Source organism: Artemia sp. Qi Xiang Cuo, chromosome 2 (genome assembly GCF_049724085.1).
Source record: "Artemia sp. Qi Xiang Cuo chromosome 2, ASM4972408v1, whole genome shotgun sequence".
Lineage (NCBI taxonomy): Eukaryota > Metazoa > Arthropoda > Branchiopoda > Anostraca > Artemiidae > Artemia > Artemia sp. Qi Xiang Cuo.
In genome coordinates this window covers 6,685,073-6,701,994 of record NC_142795.1, presented here as the reverse complement: position 1 = coordinate 6,701,994, position 16,922 = coordinate 6,685,073, and the positions used below count along the sequence as shown (strand labels likewise).

General features: G+C 32.2%; 1 protein-coding gene across 2 annotated transcripts in view; it reads left to right on the top strand.

Moving 5' to 3' along the window:
• The window catches only part of LOC148954848 (uncharacterized), a 122,056-nt gene extending 117,146 nt beyond the window's left edge, over positions 1-4,910 (top strand). For both annotated transcript variants that reach the window (XM_089107969.1, XM_089107970.1), the window contains exons 2-3: positions 126-275; positions 4,702-4,910. In XM_089107969.1, coding sequence (XP_088964095.1) covers positions 126-275; positions 4,702-4,833 — 282 coding nt within the window. In that variant the 3' untranslated portion in view covers positions 4,834-4,910. The remainder of the gene's footprint in view (positions 1-125; positions 276-4,701) is intronic.
• Positions 4,911-16,922: the final 12,012 nt, after the last annotated feature.

Genomic DNA, 16,922 nt, shown 5'->3' with positions numbered 1-16,922 from the left:
AAGCGTGATAAAGATATGAAGCATTGCACAAACAAGATAAATGTAAATATAAATTTAAATAGAAAATGTACATACTTTTCTAGTTATATATCTTCAGTAATTTCTAGCATTTAATTTTTTTTCAGGGACCATTTTTCCTACTAGTTATTTTAAGTTTTATCGCCATTGCTTACGGACATGGACACCACCATTATGGCGACCATCACCACGGCTACCATTATGATGGAAAAGCATATGTGAATGTCAAGCAAACTCCTTATGATTATCATTTCACAGTGAGTAAATATTCATTTATATATTTGGAGGAGCAAGATTGCCATCTGGGCATTGATCTCTCAGTTTCATTTCAACTAACTGCTGAAAATACACATTTTATCCAGTAAATTGAATATAAAGCTCCTTTAGAGGGTTTGAGGGGTGATAGTGTCATCATTATCTATGATTAAATAAAAAAAACAAGTTTTTTAAACTGAAAGTAAGGAGCGACATTAAAACTTAAAACGAACAGAAATTATTCCGTATATGAAAGGGGATGTCCCCTCCTCAACGCTTCGCTCTTTACGCTAAAGTTTTTTATTGTTTTAAAAAATAAAGTTATGAGACAGAGTCAAACTTTAGCGTAAAGAGCGAGGTGTTGAGGAGGGGACAGCCCCTAAAAGCTATAGAACCTTAATGAAAATCACACCATCATATTCAGCGTATCAGAGAATCCTACTGTAGAGGTTTCAGGCTCCTATCTACAAAAATGTGGAATTTTGCATTTTTTGCCAGAAGAAAGATCACGGATGCGTGTTTATTTGTCTTTCCCCCTTTTTTTGAAAATCAGCCAAATGTTCTTAGGCGCGTAGCTTTTGATGGGTAGCACTAAACTTGATGAAAATTATATATTTGAAATCAGCATTGAAATCTGATTCTATTGATGTATCTATTGGTATCAAAAACCCATTCTCTAGAGTTTCGGTTACCATTGAGCAGGGTCGCTCCTTACTTACAGTTCGTTACCACGAACTGTTTGATACTTTTGTGCTCGATTTAATATTGACTTGACTATTCATTTAAATTTTAGGTTTTTCTTAGGTTTTATTATTCATTCACAGCAATTTTAGCTTGTAAGTCTGTGTTCTATGCCCTATTTTTCATGGTTTTACACTTATTTACCTAAATGCCTACGTATGTCAAAAAAAAAAAAAAAATCCAAGGCAACACTATAGCGATGCCTATAGTAAAGACGCCTTATTACATTTTTCCCCAGAGGCACTTCATATGGAAGGGTTGGTCAAATAAACTTCGAAGGCGGCTCGTCCGATTGAAAATTTGAAGTTCTGGTTCCCTTTTTAAGAGTCAAAAGTGATTGACGGGCAATTTGCCCACCCCCCCCTCATGCCCTCTTTCCCCAAAATGCATCCGATCAAAATGCTGACATAGCTATTTTGTTAAAAATAGTCCATAAGTCAAATAACTATGCATCCGAGGATAGTTCTAAAAAAACCACACAGCCCCCAGGCCAAGGCCTGTAAGTTGTGGCAGTGACCCATTGTTAGCATATAGGGTTTTTATATAATGGGTGGATTTGTAAACTACGGAGGAGGCTCATTACATTTGAGATCAAAAGTTCTAGTTCACTTTTTAAGAGTAAAAAGTAGTCAAAGAGCAATCAGCCCCCCCTCCTCCCATGCCATTTCTCCTTCAAATGCCTCCTAATCAAAATTATGAGATAGCCATTTCGTTCGTGTCACATTGGCTCTGGGTTTAATGACCCCCCAGGTCTCGGGACAAGGGCTATAAATTATGCTAGTTGCCCTTTTGTTGACATATACCCAAGCACTTCATGTGGCAGGGGTGATCGTATAAACTTTGGAAGGGGCTTATTCGATTGGAAATAGAAACTTCTAATTCACATTTTAAGATTCAAAAGTGATTGGATGGTAACTGCCCCCCCCTCCCACGTCCTTTCCCTCCCCCTGATGATTCCGGTCAAAATCTTGAGAAAACCATTTCATTAAAAATAGTCCGAAGATCAAATAACTATGGTTCTGGGTTTAATACCCCTAGCCCCCGGGGTAAGGGCCATAAGTTATACTAGTTGTGCATTAGTAAAATGTAGGCCTAAGGTTCTTATGAAAGAAGTGGTGGTATAAACTTTGGAGGGGGCTCATTTGATTGGGTATAAAATGTGCCAGTGCCCTTTTCAAAAGTCGAAAGAGATCGGAGGGTAAAAAGCCCCCCCCCCACTCAGGTCTTTTTTTCTGAAATAAATCCGATCAAAATTTTGAGATATAAATTTTGTCCAAAATAGTCGAATAGTCAATTAACTCTAGCGCAAGAGTTGACAAATACCTTACAGCCCCCGAGACAAGGGCTTTAACTTGTGCAAGCTGCCCATTGCTAGCACATAAGGTTTTCATGGGAGAGGTGGTCGCATAAACTTTGGAGGGGGCTCATTCGATTAGAAATCAAAAGTTCTAGTTCCTTTTAGAAGAATCCAAAGTGACCGAAGGGTAGCCATCCCCCCCCCCCCCTACGGCCTTTTTAAAAAATAACTCCATTAAAATTCTGAGATAGTCATTTTGTTCCAAATAGTCCAAAGGTCAAATAACCGTGCCTCCTGGTTTGACAATCTTCCTTCCAGCCCCAGGGGCTCAGTACAATGCAAGTTGTCAATTGTTAATATATAAGGTTTTTATGCAAAGGATGGTCCAATAAACTTTGGTGAGGGATCATTCAATTCGAATTGGAAATTTCCATTGCCTTTTTTTAAGATTTAGCCTGGTTTTCAACCAGTTGTTACCGAATGAATTTACCGACTACAGTGTCTCAAAAAAAAAATTCGGACGAAAATGAATTTCTTTAGTAATGTTATTATTAAGAACTAATTTGACAAAACTCCTCTTCTTCAAAAATTTTGGCTTAATAATATCTTGTCCAAACTTTTACTTACAATCCAATATTTGAACTTTCAAGGAGAAAACTGATTGTCCGGGGGGAAACGCCTAGACCTGTACGGCAAGAACATGCTCTTGATAACAAAGAGGAAAATATCCATACCAATATTAAATTGAAAAGATGACCTGCCCATAAGAAAATGTATTCTTTAAGTGTCTTATTTTATTGTTAATAGTCTATGAACCTTCTAGTCATGAGTATACGGCCAAAATTAGGGTTTGGGGAAGTGTTTTCAAGCTCATAACTCGACCCTTCTTTGCTTGTATCGCCTTAAGCATCCTGAACAGACAAATCATCATGGGTCTCTGACCATTATTTTCACCATCTCAAGATATATTTCGGGTCACAGATCCGTTCTTGGAGGTTAAATTGACAAACGACAGATGAAAAACGGACATTCCTGAAAGCATAGAACCAAAAATTTCGTTATTCCCCTAATGATATCTTACAGAAAGGGGCAAGTCTCTTCTAAGTTTTTCATTTTTTTTTTTGCTCGTGATGCTTGCTAAAAACTGCCAAAATATCTGGTTTTCAGATTTGGTTTTGATTTAGTCAAGTCTACCATCTTCAGAAACCCATTTCACAATTTTGTTTCACCTTCTATAAAATGAATGACTATTTTTCTGGGTATTTTCGAGAAGACCCATTCAAAGGAAAATTTACCTATCACCAAATATTAAGCTAATGAAGAAATTGAGTTGAAATTAGACCCATTCTAAAAAGATTTACTTAAGTTTTAGAGGCAGCTTCCAAAATTTAATTTTATTTGAACGTTTTAGAATTTGGCTAACCACCAGTCAATTAGAGAGCTTCATTACAAATCCTTGGATGTAATTTGGGAAAAAACAAAAAAACATGCGAAACACAGGAAAAGGCAAAGCCTTTATCCTAGTTGGTCTAGTACAGATGAACCCCAGGAAATAAGGCAGTAGAAAGAGTCAAATATGACACCATAAGCCTTGTCAAAAGATAGGTGTGTTATCATCTTGCATATGATGATGCAGTTTTTGTCACAAGTTGTGTTTAATTTTTAATATCATGTTGCGTTACTTACAAATACCATATAAATATAACAATTTTATTTCAAACAAGCCCGTAAACATTACACTATAATGTTTAAGAATAATAGTTACCATTCCTGAATCAGCTTCAAATGGCAATTTTTTCTCACTTACAAGTTTTTTTTTAACGCATTTTAGGATTTTTGGCTACTATTGGCTAGAGTCCTTTCTATACCACTGTAGTTCTCTCGTGATCGACGGAATGGGATCGGCTTTATGAAAATTGCAAGCAAGCAGTCTTAATTTTCAAAAAGCTATTGTTGGCATAATTTTAGTTTACTTGTTTCATCCTCTTAAGCTGTCTTTGTTTTTTGTGTTTTACGGACAAACTGGGATTTAAAACAACTAATGAAACTATGAAAACTTCTTCTTAAGAATTTTGTTTGCTGACTTTCTTTCTAATTAATTTGTTATACACCAAATGCAAACGAGGTAATAGCCTCTTAATTTTTCACCTTCATAGCTTCTCTTTTCGATTTGTGTCAAGGGGAGGGGATGTTCTTAATGAATTTGCATAAACAAAAAGAATTAGTATCTTACTAGTGACAGTAACCGACCAATCAGATAAGTCCTATTATAAACGTCTTAGGCATTAGGCAAATCCGGGAGTTAGCTAAGAATTGACTAGCTAAATCTCATTGCGATTGAACCTTCACCTAAACTTCATCACTTTATCCTAAGACGAAAATTGTTTTAGGTTGACGAGGAAGGCCCCTACTATAAAAAATACCACTATCAATCACAAGAGCATGGGCACTACAACGACCATTACGACCATCATGACTACCATCATGATAACCATCATTATGGACATCACGGCTACCATTAAGGTCTTAAGGTCAACTCAAATATTTTGAAAGCCATTTATAAGTTGTAACGTATACATGGATTAAATAAAATGTTTATCTTTCCAACTCTTCGTGTTATTTATATATTGATTGCATGCATAGAATATCTTTTCGTCTGATAATTAATTAATGTCTTAACTTTTCTTCAAAGAGTAGAAATTACCGACCAGGTAGATGGTGATATACGTATATCCGTTAAAGGATATATCTTTGTTTTAGTTGAGGAATTTGGAGGGTAAATAAAAGCAAAGGAATACTTTAAAAACAAATGAATCAACTTATTTTCAAAATATGTCAGACTGGATCCAAATAGACTTAGAACGTTAATGGAAATCATGATTTTATAAATACTTGACTTACTTTGACTTAAGGCTCCTTCTGGTGGTCCAGCGTAGAGAGAGATATGACTCTTTGCCTCCATTCCGAACGGTCCTGCGCAAGCGTGATTGCTTCTTGGAGATCAGTACCGGTCATGGAGAAGTACTGGGTAAGGCTGTCTCTCCATCTGAACCGGGGTCTTCCACGGGGCGCTTCCAACCATGTTGAGGGAGATCAAAATTGAAAAGTATGCTGGCGGGTGCTTCTTCTGACATGCGAATTAAGTGGCCAAACCACCGTAGAATTCTTATGACGAGCTGTTGAGGGTTGGGGGTCTGATCCGTTAGTCTTAGCATTCGGGTGTTTGAGACGACGTCCTACCACTTGATCCCTTCGATTCGTCTTAGGAAGTTTGTTCGGGCCACATCTATGGCATCACGAACAGAAGCAGCTGCCGGCCAAGTTTCAGCACCGTAGAGAAGGACTTGCGTTACGGTTGTGTTATAGATCCGCATTTTTGTTTTCGGCTAATGTTGGGCTTTGACCACAAGGAACAGCATAAACGAGCCATAATAGGCGCAGCTTTCGCGATGCGCGACTGGACTTCCATTTCAATTGAGCCGTTATCCGAGACAACTGACCCAAGGTAAGTAAAAGACTTGATAACTTCGATAGTGTGCCCTAATACGTTGAATGAATGTGAGTTGGTGGAATTTTCTGCCGGGTCGTTGATCATTATTTTTTATAAATACATCCCATTTGATTTTTTTCTAGTTCTTCTGGGTACTACAGTAGTTCTTCTTTTTTCTAGCTTTTCTGCCATTAGTACCTCTTAATTCACACAAACCTTATAATTTTACACTCCAAATGCCATCAAAATTATATTCATAATTTTACACTCCAAATGTCATTAAAATTATATTCATATGTGATTTATGTTTCTTATGACCAGAATGTACATAATCGACCATCAGAGTATTTTACCCAGTTAAGTCATCACTTTAAATTTAGCTATAAAAGGAAAAATTTCAGAAGAATAGTTAGGGTCGGTCGAAAACAGGATCAGCCGCTTTGTGGCATGTTTTAAACAGGTTTTATGCGGCCATGCCGCATAGAAACAAAAATGAATTCTTGTCGAAAAGGGGCATGTTTAAGAGCTGACGTCACAAGACTTGTTTTGTTTCTTAAGCTAATACGAAGGTGATGACATGCCAATTCTAAACCAAAAACGACTCTATCGAAATGTGGCACGTATAGGCATCATGTCAAAAAATTAGTTTTTGTTCTATAAGCTAATATGAAAGCAATGGCGAAAGTTCATTTGCATTGAATAATTAAGGGTTTGCTGGAATTCAGTGGTAGAGCAAGTACTTTGAAATAAAGATGGCAGTGAGAGATAGACCTTTTTTTAAAAAATCGACGTCTTTTCAACTTAGGATTTATAAATACCTACTTCTAAGGTGTAGAATGTACAAAAATAAAAGCAGACATTTTATTTGTAAATATATTTGTTTTCTTTATGTATAAATTATATTTTTTGGAAGGAGAGTGTATAAGACATGTATTTAAAAGTTTTTGATGGTTTTCGTTCAAATAAGAAATTTTGTTTATCACTGGTTTCACATCAAAAGGGACTCTTGTTAAAACGGATTTAAATGGCCATGTTCACTGGAAAAGGGCGATTCTAACCCTCTAAATAGCTCCCTCTGGAGCTATTGTTTTATCCTTATATCCTTTCACTCTATACCTTCAACTCTGTTTCTACTTAGCCTTTTGTGTCATTCCTATCTAGTATTCATTCATATATAAAACAAATTACAAGAAACGTTGAATCGATAAATACTTTATTTTAAATAAGAGATAATTTTATCAAATACATATTTGTGTCTTCGTCCACTGTCAAATCCAAATACACTTTGAGTGTCTGTTTTGTCTGTGTCGGTTAAAATTCGACCGGGTATATTGACGGTGTTTTCTTTCTTATTTCTGGTTTGTTTATAACTTATGACAGCTTGAGGGAGGTCATTGTAGAAATTTTTGCTTGTTTCTTCGTCATAATGGTTTGCCACTGGCTGACGAAATCCTTTTTTTCTCCCCTGTTTTGACTGTATTTTTCAGTTTATTATTTTCTGATTAGAGAGTCTAAGTGTAGAAGTTTTAACTCCTATTTTCTATCAAAAATATTGAATTTTGTAATTTTTAATTGAAGAGATACGGTTTTATATGTTTCGTTCCCCATGCCCAATTGTAGCAAACCAAAACTAGAAGATTAGAAGAGGGATTATTTGATCATGAATCACAAATATTACAGACCTGTGAGAATAACCACAGATTGGAGGGTCGCTAGCAATTGTTCCACGCCTCTTTTTACCCATATAATGACATATCAAAATTTGGTAGTATTAATTTGTTTTATACAGTAGAAAGGTCAAATAATGTATATGTGTGGATGAAATGATACCTTATAGTCCAAGAAGAAGGACCTACAAGTTACGCGGTTTTCCCACCGGTCACATATAGTATTTCTCATTGCAGAATAGGAAAAAAATTATAATGTAAAGTGGTATTTTTTGGTGGGAAGGGGGTCCTTGAGTGGTATAACGCCCTTCCGGGGGAATAATTTTTCATGATAAGATTCAGAGAAATTTCTGAGCCAAATTTTACACATAAAGCAGGAAAGGATTTCTTGTCAAAATTAGAAAAACAATCAGAAATTTCATTTATGAAACCAAGTTTTAAGCTCAAGAGAAACAAGAGCCATTTTAAATATGATTGCTCAAGCTCGACAGTTTTTGTTATCAGTATATGACTCGGTCACGTCGTACTGATTAATAGAACAACCGGTCTTTATAAAGTTTATTATTTTTTACAACAAGTTATTGTATTTAAGTTCGTTTTCACTAAATTTCCTTCCGGAGAAACCCGACTCAATGGTAACCGAAACTTTAAACAAATGACTTGTGCCACAATCGATACATAAAAAGACTCAAATTTTAATTTTGATTTAATAATATATAAGGGTAATCAATTTTAATGGGACTCATCAACAGTTACGTGCCTGAGAAAATTTGGATGGTTTTAGAAAAAACGGTGACGTATCCACGCACAGTCATTCAAACCTAATGAAAGTAAAACAATCAGCTTTCTCGTATCAGAAAACACTACTGTAAAGGTTTCAAGATTCTATCTACAAAAATGTTTACTTTTACATTTTTTGCCAGAAGAAAGATCACGGTTGCATGTTTCTTTTCTTTTTTCACCAGTTGTAATCATATTGACACAGTGGTCCGAGAATATCAGTAGAGGTCTCATTGGAATGGAAATTAAAAGTTATATTCTCCTTTTTAAGTGAACAAAAAAACTGGGAGGGCATCTAGGCCCCCTCCCACGCTCATTTTTTTCTCAAAGTCACCCACTTAAAATTTTGAGATAGCCCTTTTGTCCAGCATAGTCGAAAATCTCATAAATATGTCTTTTACGATGACTTAATCCCCCACAGTTCCCAGGGGAAGGGCTGCAAGTTATGAACTTTGCCCATTGCTTACATATTGTATTGGTTATTGGGAAGTATACAGACATTTACAGGAAGAATTTTTTTCTGGGGGTGGGGGAGGGAGGCTGGGAGATCTAGTCTAATTAAACGGCCTGTGTGATTCAGGGGTTTGTGAATTAAAAAATTTTTAACTTTTAACGTAAAGAGCGTGGTATTGACTAAGGGGAGAACCCCATCATATACTTAATAAAAAAAAAACAATTAACAAAAAACAAGCGATGCGGCTCAATAGTAATCGAAAATTTTAAAAACAGAACTTTGATGTCAATAAATGTCTCAAAAGAATGAACTTATAATGTTGATTCTAAATATATGAATTTTATTAAGTTTAGTATTACTCATCAAAGGCTACGAGCCTGAGAAAATTTACCTGATTTTTTAAAGAGGGGGAAACATCCCCTAAAAGTGAAAAAAATTTAATGAAAATCACACCGTCAGATTCAGCGTGTCAGAAAAACCTATAACATAGGTTTCAAGCTCATATCTGCAAAAATCCGCAACTGTGTATTTTTTTGCCAGAATAAAAATATACGAATAGAGAAGTTTGTTCAGTAAATTAATTTTTAAATTACGTCAGAAACAAATTTAGAGATCCATTTATCACAAGAAATTTACATTTCTTATGCACATTTTGATTACTTATTCAATGCCGACGAGCCAAAATCAAAGCTGCATTAACTCAAAAACGATCAGAAATTAAATAAAAAAACAAGTTTTTTAAACTGAAAGTAAGGAGCAATATTAAAACTTAAACCGCCCAGAAAGTAGCCCTTATATGCCCGGGGGGGGCCCCTCCACACCGCCGCGCAATTAACTATACATATTGTATTTTTTAAAAAAAAAAGTTGTTTGAACTAAAAACATATTAGTTTAGACGGATGCGTGGAGGCGGGCCCCGCCCAAGAAAGATCAATACTATTTTCGTGTCTGTTTAATTTTGAATGTAGTGACTTAATTTAAGTTTAAAAAAATTGTTTTTTTTATTTAATTAGATTAAATAGCAATGCTTCAGAATGAAACTGTAACGTCAAAACTTCTGTTAAATGTCATTTTTAACCTTGCATTGTACTTTCAGTTGAAAAAAGTTGTCTTTTAATTTGTTGAAAAGACATTTGTTTCATTTGGTGACGAACAGAAATTATTCCGTATATGAACGGGGCTGTGCCCTCCTCAACGCCTCGCTCTTTACGCTAAAGTTTTTATTGTTTAAAAAAAAGAGTTGTGAGAACGTCAAACCTTAGCGTAAAGAGCGAGGCCTTGAGGAGGGCACAGCCCCGGTCATATAAGGACTCATTTCTGTTCGTTTTAAAATTTAATTTCGTTCCTTATTTTCAGTTTAAAAAAATTTTTTTATTTAAAGGCAGCAACCGCGGTGGGTTTGGGGGGGCGGCAGCCCGCCGACTGTGCCTCTTACTTCTTGTACATCTTAATGTTCGACCTTTTTCCTAAGCTTCTTTAAATATTTAGAACACGTATTTTTTTTCAAATGATTAAATTCAATACAAGTTTAAAAATTTGTTTTTTCATTTGAATTAATAAGATTAATTACAAAACAAATATATTTAATTTTTTTTACAAAAATTTAAAAAAAAACCTAACTATAAGAAAATTTAAATTTATGAAAATAAAATAACTACTATTATTTTTGAATTTAATGAAATCATTGTATAACTTAATAACTGAAAAGTACTTTTACCTGACTTAAACTAGGTAATATTTACAACACTATTAGTTTTTTCTGAAATTGTTTTTTTCATTAAGACTGTAATGTATTAATATCTTTTTTAAACAATGAAATTTGTTTTTTTTTTGGAGGATAATCAAGTATCAGATCATTTGTAATAGCACTTAGTCTCAAATTATCAGCGTTACACATATAATATTCTCAATAAATATTTGTAAGTTAATATATTAGATTTTTTTACAGTTTTTAATTTCTTGCACTAGATTCTTTAAATAATTTTTTCTATTTTATTCTGATATTTAATAAAATGGAAAAATTATTTATAAAAATAAAATCGAGTCAATTATATATTTCATTTTTGAATATAAAAACTCGCTTATATATTTACACATCTGTTTTAAAGATATCTTGAGAAATTTTTTATTTCATAACATAAAAACAGTAGATTTAACTCATTATGCTGTTTTAGCTAATTTATAGCTCATTTACTGCTGGTTATTGTTGTTATCAACTAGTTTCTGGAGTTAATTTCATCCAAAGGGCAAGTCCCTGCTTGTTGATTTTCTTAAAAAATAATATATTTATTTAATACAAAAATATATAAAAATTGAGCTGATAATATTTTTAAGCCAGACAATATCGAGGGGATTATTAGTTTAAATAAACAAGGTTTCGCGACTTTTCATATTTAGAAAAGAATATTTTTTTTCATTTTAATTTACTAAAATAAATATAAATTAATAACTTTACAAAAAAAAAATATTCAGTTTTTTTTTTGGAAATACTATTTTCTGACAATTAATTTTTAAAAACAATTAAATACCTTAAAAAAATTATCATTAATTTTAATTACGATATATTTTTTTAATATTTATCTTCTATTAAATAATGGTGATATACAAAAATATATTTTATTTTTAATTCACACAATGTGACAATAATTAAAGCGAAAAAATTTTTACTAAACTGATCTTTTTCAAACTATGATTCATAATCTTACTGTCTTACAAACGACTCTTTATATTTTAAATATAACACTTACAAATGGCTTATCCCACTAATCATGAAACAAGTATATTTCACTTAACTAGTTTACTTTTCTTATTATTAAACATATATTTCTTTTTAAAAAATTATTACATACTTTTTTTATACTTTTTTAAATTAAAAATATAAAATATTAATTAAAAAATAAAATATATATTTAAAAAAACTAAAATGGAAACAAACAAGCCACAGCTTCTTTAAAAGGTCCTTTGATAAGAATATTAAATTATTAAAAAAATGTTAAAATTTTAAAATTTAACTAAACTAATTAAAAACATTCATCAATTATTATGCATTATTTCGTTCGTCATTCATTCTTTCCAGTATTATTGTAGGATCTTTCTGAATCCCTATGTCCTGACAATAATGTTCTTAAATAATTAGTTGCTTGAATATTATAAGAAACTAAATATAGAATAAGGTACAAGTGTTACTGAACTATAAATGAGTGGATTCTTGAATGAAATAAAACACGGTCATCAAAAAATAAATGAACAGGGATTGTATAGTAAATGAAAAGTGTCATGGTTACAAAGCTCTAAACGAAGTATGGTAGTTTTTTTTTTCAAATTTGACTTTTTGTTATTCTTATTTTTTAATAAATAAAATTTGTGTTTCGTTTTGAAGGATACTCAATTACAATAACATTTTTAATCATAATTATTATAAAATTTTATACTTATATTTATCACAAGCAAAGAATCTATAACTATATACAAAAAATTAAATACTGATGTTTTCATATAATTTTACTCAGTCAAAGACGTGATATTTAATGGAAAACAAAACACACTCTACAAAAAAGTTTAAGTTTATTTATAATACTTTTTATTTATTACCCAAGTTATCTAAAAGTTGTATGTTTTTTGTTTTTTTTTTCTACTAATTTTTTCTTTTTCAGTATAGCTGAGGTTATGAATAAATTAGACAAAAAACTATTATAAATTTATTTATTTTTAAATTAAAGTAAAAAATATTTTAAAAATAATAAATTAAAATAAATAAGAATCAGAAAGAAATGTCTCATTCTGATATTATGTAATTTAATAAACAAATTAAATACTATAAATAATTATCAAAATAAAAATTTTTTTTCTTGTCTATAATTATTTCTATCCTTATATATAAGGTAATAAATCAAAATTGTTTTATTACTGAGTCATATTTTTCCATAATATTAGAATGAGTTCAGTGAGGGGGATAACGCACCAGTACAATTAGGTCTTGTGCCAATGACAGGGACAGTTAGAGTAACTCAATAACCGTTGTGTAGAAAAGTCTATATTTTTTAAAATTGTTTTAAATCTAATTGAATCTTTTTCAAATTTTAATTACAAACAAATGTATTACTTCATTTTTAAAATCATAGTATTGTGGATGACTATGTCTGAAACAAAGGGCTATATCTGATCTAATCTTAAATTACGAAGTACATCAAACTTAAAGCTTTTTTCCTCCCCGGGTCCATCTTAGGTCTAATCAGTGGTGTCCTTAGGCGTGTCCTTGGGTCATAGGTAGCTTCCTTGGATGTATTATACTGGTTTATATTGGTAGCTATGGGTTGTTATAACAGTCTCAATGTTAGAATCCCTGCTTAAAGATTAACCAAACAAAGTAATTTTAGGTAAATTAAGTCTTTCAAATGAAATCATTATTAGGACAATTTTTCAAGGGTAATCGTCCAAAAATATTTTAAGGGGGATTTTCAGAAAGGATATAATTGTCTGGAGAGAATTTTACGGGTGGGGGGTGGTAGTTGAAATTAGACACAATTTAAAGAAAAAGGTGCACTCTAATGTCTGTAATTGGTAAGTAAGATAACAAAATATAAAAAGTAATTATTTTAAAAATGATCATAAATTGAATAAAAAAAAAGTAAGGATCAGCACTTCGCTGAAAAAAACGGAAAATTACTTCATATATAAGTGAGTTGGACTATTTGTCACAACTTTTTAAGAGTGACTCCTGAAACACAAAGGGTCACGTAAAGTAAGATAAAGGATGCTGCACTAGATCCTTAAGGTCCATCCCGGAGGTGCTGATCTTCGTCTCAAGGCCTTTCAGCCAGAAAGTGCAAGGGGGATGAAAGCCAGCCACCCTGGGCTTTCAGACACCTTTCCTATTTACCTTCCCCAGAGTTCTCCAAATACCAATTTGGAATATGGTCAAATCTGACTGGGCTTGCTGATTCACAACAAACTAAATCCCGTCCCAGCCCAAATAAGTTAATACACTATGAATGACCCCATCACAATTCTTGACTAAAGCACCTCATAAGAGCAGACCAATCAGCTCGGAAACGAACACAAAGCGTATGTTATTATGATAAAAAGCTTTTATAAAAGGACCAAACATACAGATAAGAAATAGATACGTCTCGAGGAACAATGTCAAGAGTATAGTTTCACCCCCCTTATTAAATTAATAAATCCTTTTATATATTAGTTTTAATCCTTGTACTAATTCGAGATTTAAAAAACTTTGTTTTAATTTAATTTAATAAAAAGAGAATGGACATTACAGTTAATAAAAATAAGCACAATATAGAAATTGAATCTGTTACTCTGTCTCTATATTTTATATGTTTTAAAACCAAATTTTGTAACTAGGGTAAATATGGGGACAATATATATAGTATTAGCTTTAATAAGTATTGTTGCTTCTAGCATTTCATCTTACTGATCTCGAGACCGTTAAGATATAATTGTCAACGAAAAACTCTTCTTTATAATTTTAACTCAGCTAATTTTATCTTTTTGGTGTGGACTTCGTTGCTTAAATATTATGAGTGCTTAACAGTTTAACAATAATTGAATAGACCTTACAATACATTTAGGTTTTAGGGTTTTACGTCAAGAAACCACTTACTGTTGACATAAAATAAAAAACATAGAATATACTGATTTTTGACCATTGGCAGGAAGATAGCAGTTAATAGAATATATGGCTATTTCTTTATTTATATATAATCAATGTATAAATTAGTTAATCTAAAAAAATTCAGTGTGACTATGCAAGTAAATGAATTCATCAAAATAATTTAAATATAATCAAAGTGGGTTGAGTGTCTATCTTTATCTAATATGTCTTATGTAAATTATAGATGACAAGTATTACTATAATTACAACTACATATTTTTACGTTATAATTACTTCATTTACAAAGACATCTAATCTTAAGTACTGATGTAACAGTGGAACCTCGAAAGTAAAGAAATTGGAGCGAAGAAAAAGCAATATTATTGAGCCGGTATTCATTCATTATATGAAAATTTTAAATAAGATAACACCTAGAAATTATTATATTTTAACAAATAACTCTTATTTTGTCAACATTGATTTAATCTGCTTATTCAAAACATTTAAATAAGTGGACCCAGTCTTTTGAAAGCATAGCTTGATAAAGTGTTTCAGTGATGTAGTCAATTATGACTAAAAGAACTGTATAAATAATTATTATATGAATATAATGATAATATAGTAATTATTAAAATATAATCCTGACATTTTAAAAAACGAACCAAGATAGGACTAAGACAGAATAAAATCAAACCTACGCCTGGCATGTTTTTGTTACTTAGACTTTATAGCCTATAGTTAAGATGACAAAAACTCAGTGTGCTGTGAAAGATTTTCCCTATTTAGGACTTAGGAAATAGTTTTCACGTCGTCTTGGAGGATTAACATAAGGGGTTCACCACTTTTAAAGGCAAAAGTGGCGCAAAGGGGTTGCTATGCCACTTACTGGAGGGGGAGATCCCTCGTCGGCCAAAATAGTGGGATGTCCGTGGTTACTCCAACGGTTCCGTTCATACTAGCGGAATCAGATGGGCCAGGGATACTTTTAAAAGCCAAGGTTGAAAGATAAGATATCTAACTACCTCTTTAGACTCAACCTAGGCTGAAAATTTTAAAGATTAAAGAGTATAAAAAAAGGTCATAGCGTATTCACTTCACGCTTTCTAATAACTGATTAAAAAAACAACTCTTTCTCCCAGCCTGCTCCGCTAGATGGGTAACTGTGACATGGGGTCTGGGGTGGTAAATTAAATTTTTCAGCCTATCCAAGGTACTTGACATGAATGTCAAAGACGTTAAAATTATCTCCCAACCAGACACTTTATTGAGGTTAGTGATAAACAAGGAAGACCAACAAATAGTATCAAGAAGCAAGATGTCCAAAAAGTCCTATGTTATTAAATATTAACAACATCATTACCAAACCTCTATTCCATCAAAAAAGGACGTTTATACAAAATAAAAGCTAGTTAAGAATTATTACTAAACTTAGAATCAAGTCGAAGATTGTAACCTATAAAAAGTCAATAAATCTAAGAAAAAACGGAGAACTTGACATCCAAATCAAAACGTACATCCAATGATAAGTCTTAAGATTCAGAAGAATGTCAGTAATCAAATCAATCACATGATGCATCTATGACCACTAGGGATATTTAAATGTATATTATGCAAGATTTTAAGTGTCTAACCAAATTATTCATCTGAACTAATGTTTTTTTAAATATTACGATGACCAAAATAATTTGCGCAACAGACCCTGATCCATCTCTGAGAGACAATAATTCCGAGATATCTTTCAATATCTTGGCACAATATTGTTTAAAAAATGTGAAACAGAATATAATTGAAGATACAGAACTGAATATAATATTCTTTAACATAAAAATAATAAGATATAAGTTTACTTATTTAAAATATTTAATTTTAATTTATTTTTACTGCACTAGCGACGTACTTGGACTATCTTAGACGTGGCGTTCAGAACTTGATTATACTACTTAATTGTCAATCACTGTATTTAAATATATTAATATTGAAAGAAATAGAAACAAGTACTCTTTTTTCTGTTACAATTGCAGTAACAAGTATATTAAAATTTGATTAATTATTATCACAACCACTTAATCAGATTTGCTGTTATTCAATAAGTTTTGATATGAGTGCTTACGGAACGTATATTTTTCTAATTTTTTTATAAGCATTCACCAGTTCCGACAGCTGTCTTTTGTAATACTTTTGGTGACTTTTCTAGTTTTATTCATTGATCACAATAGAAGGAAGTAAGTTTTAACGACTTCAATTGCAACTTCCTAAATGTTATCATTAATAATTATTGTGATATCTTTATTTAAACATTTACCTCAAGTAGTCATTGTCCGACAATGATTTTTACTACTAGAGTTTATAATATTAGGTCTACCACTAATTTAATTGATAACGTTTTTTTAGACTCTTCCTTGTGACATTACCCGTACTCCAAAATAATATTCTATTACCGGTCAGACCACTCTCTCATATCTCCCTACCGCCCCGTCAACCAACATCTTACCCCCACGAGAAAGTAGATAACTCAGTCTACAAGATTCTCTTTTCGTTAGACTAACATTCTGGTAATCGATCGTATTAAATAAATTTTACGTTCAATTTTTTATGATATTCATTATGTT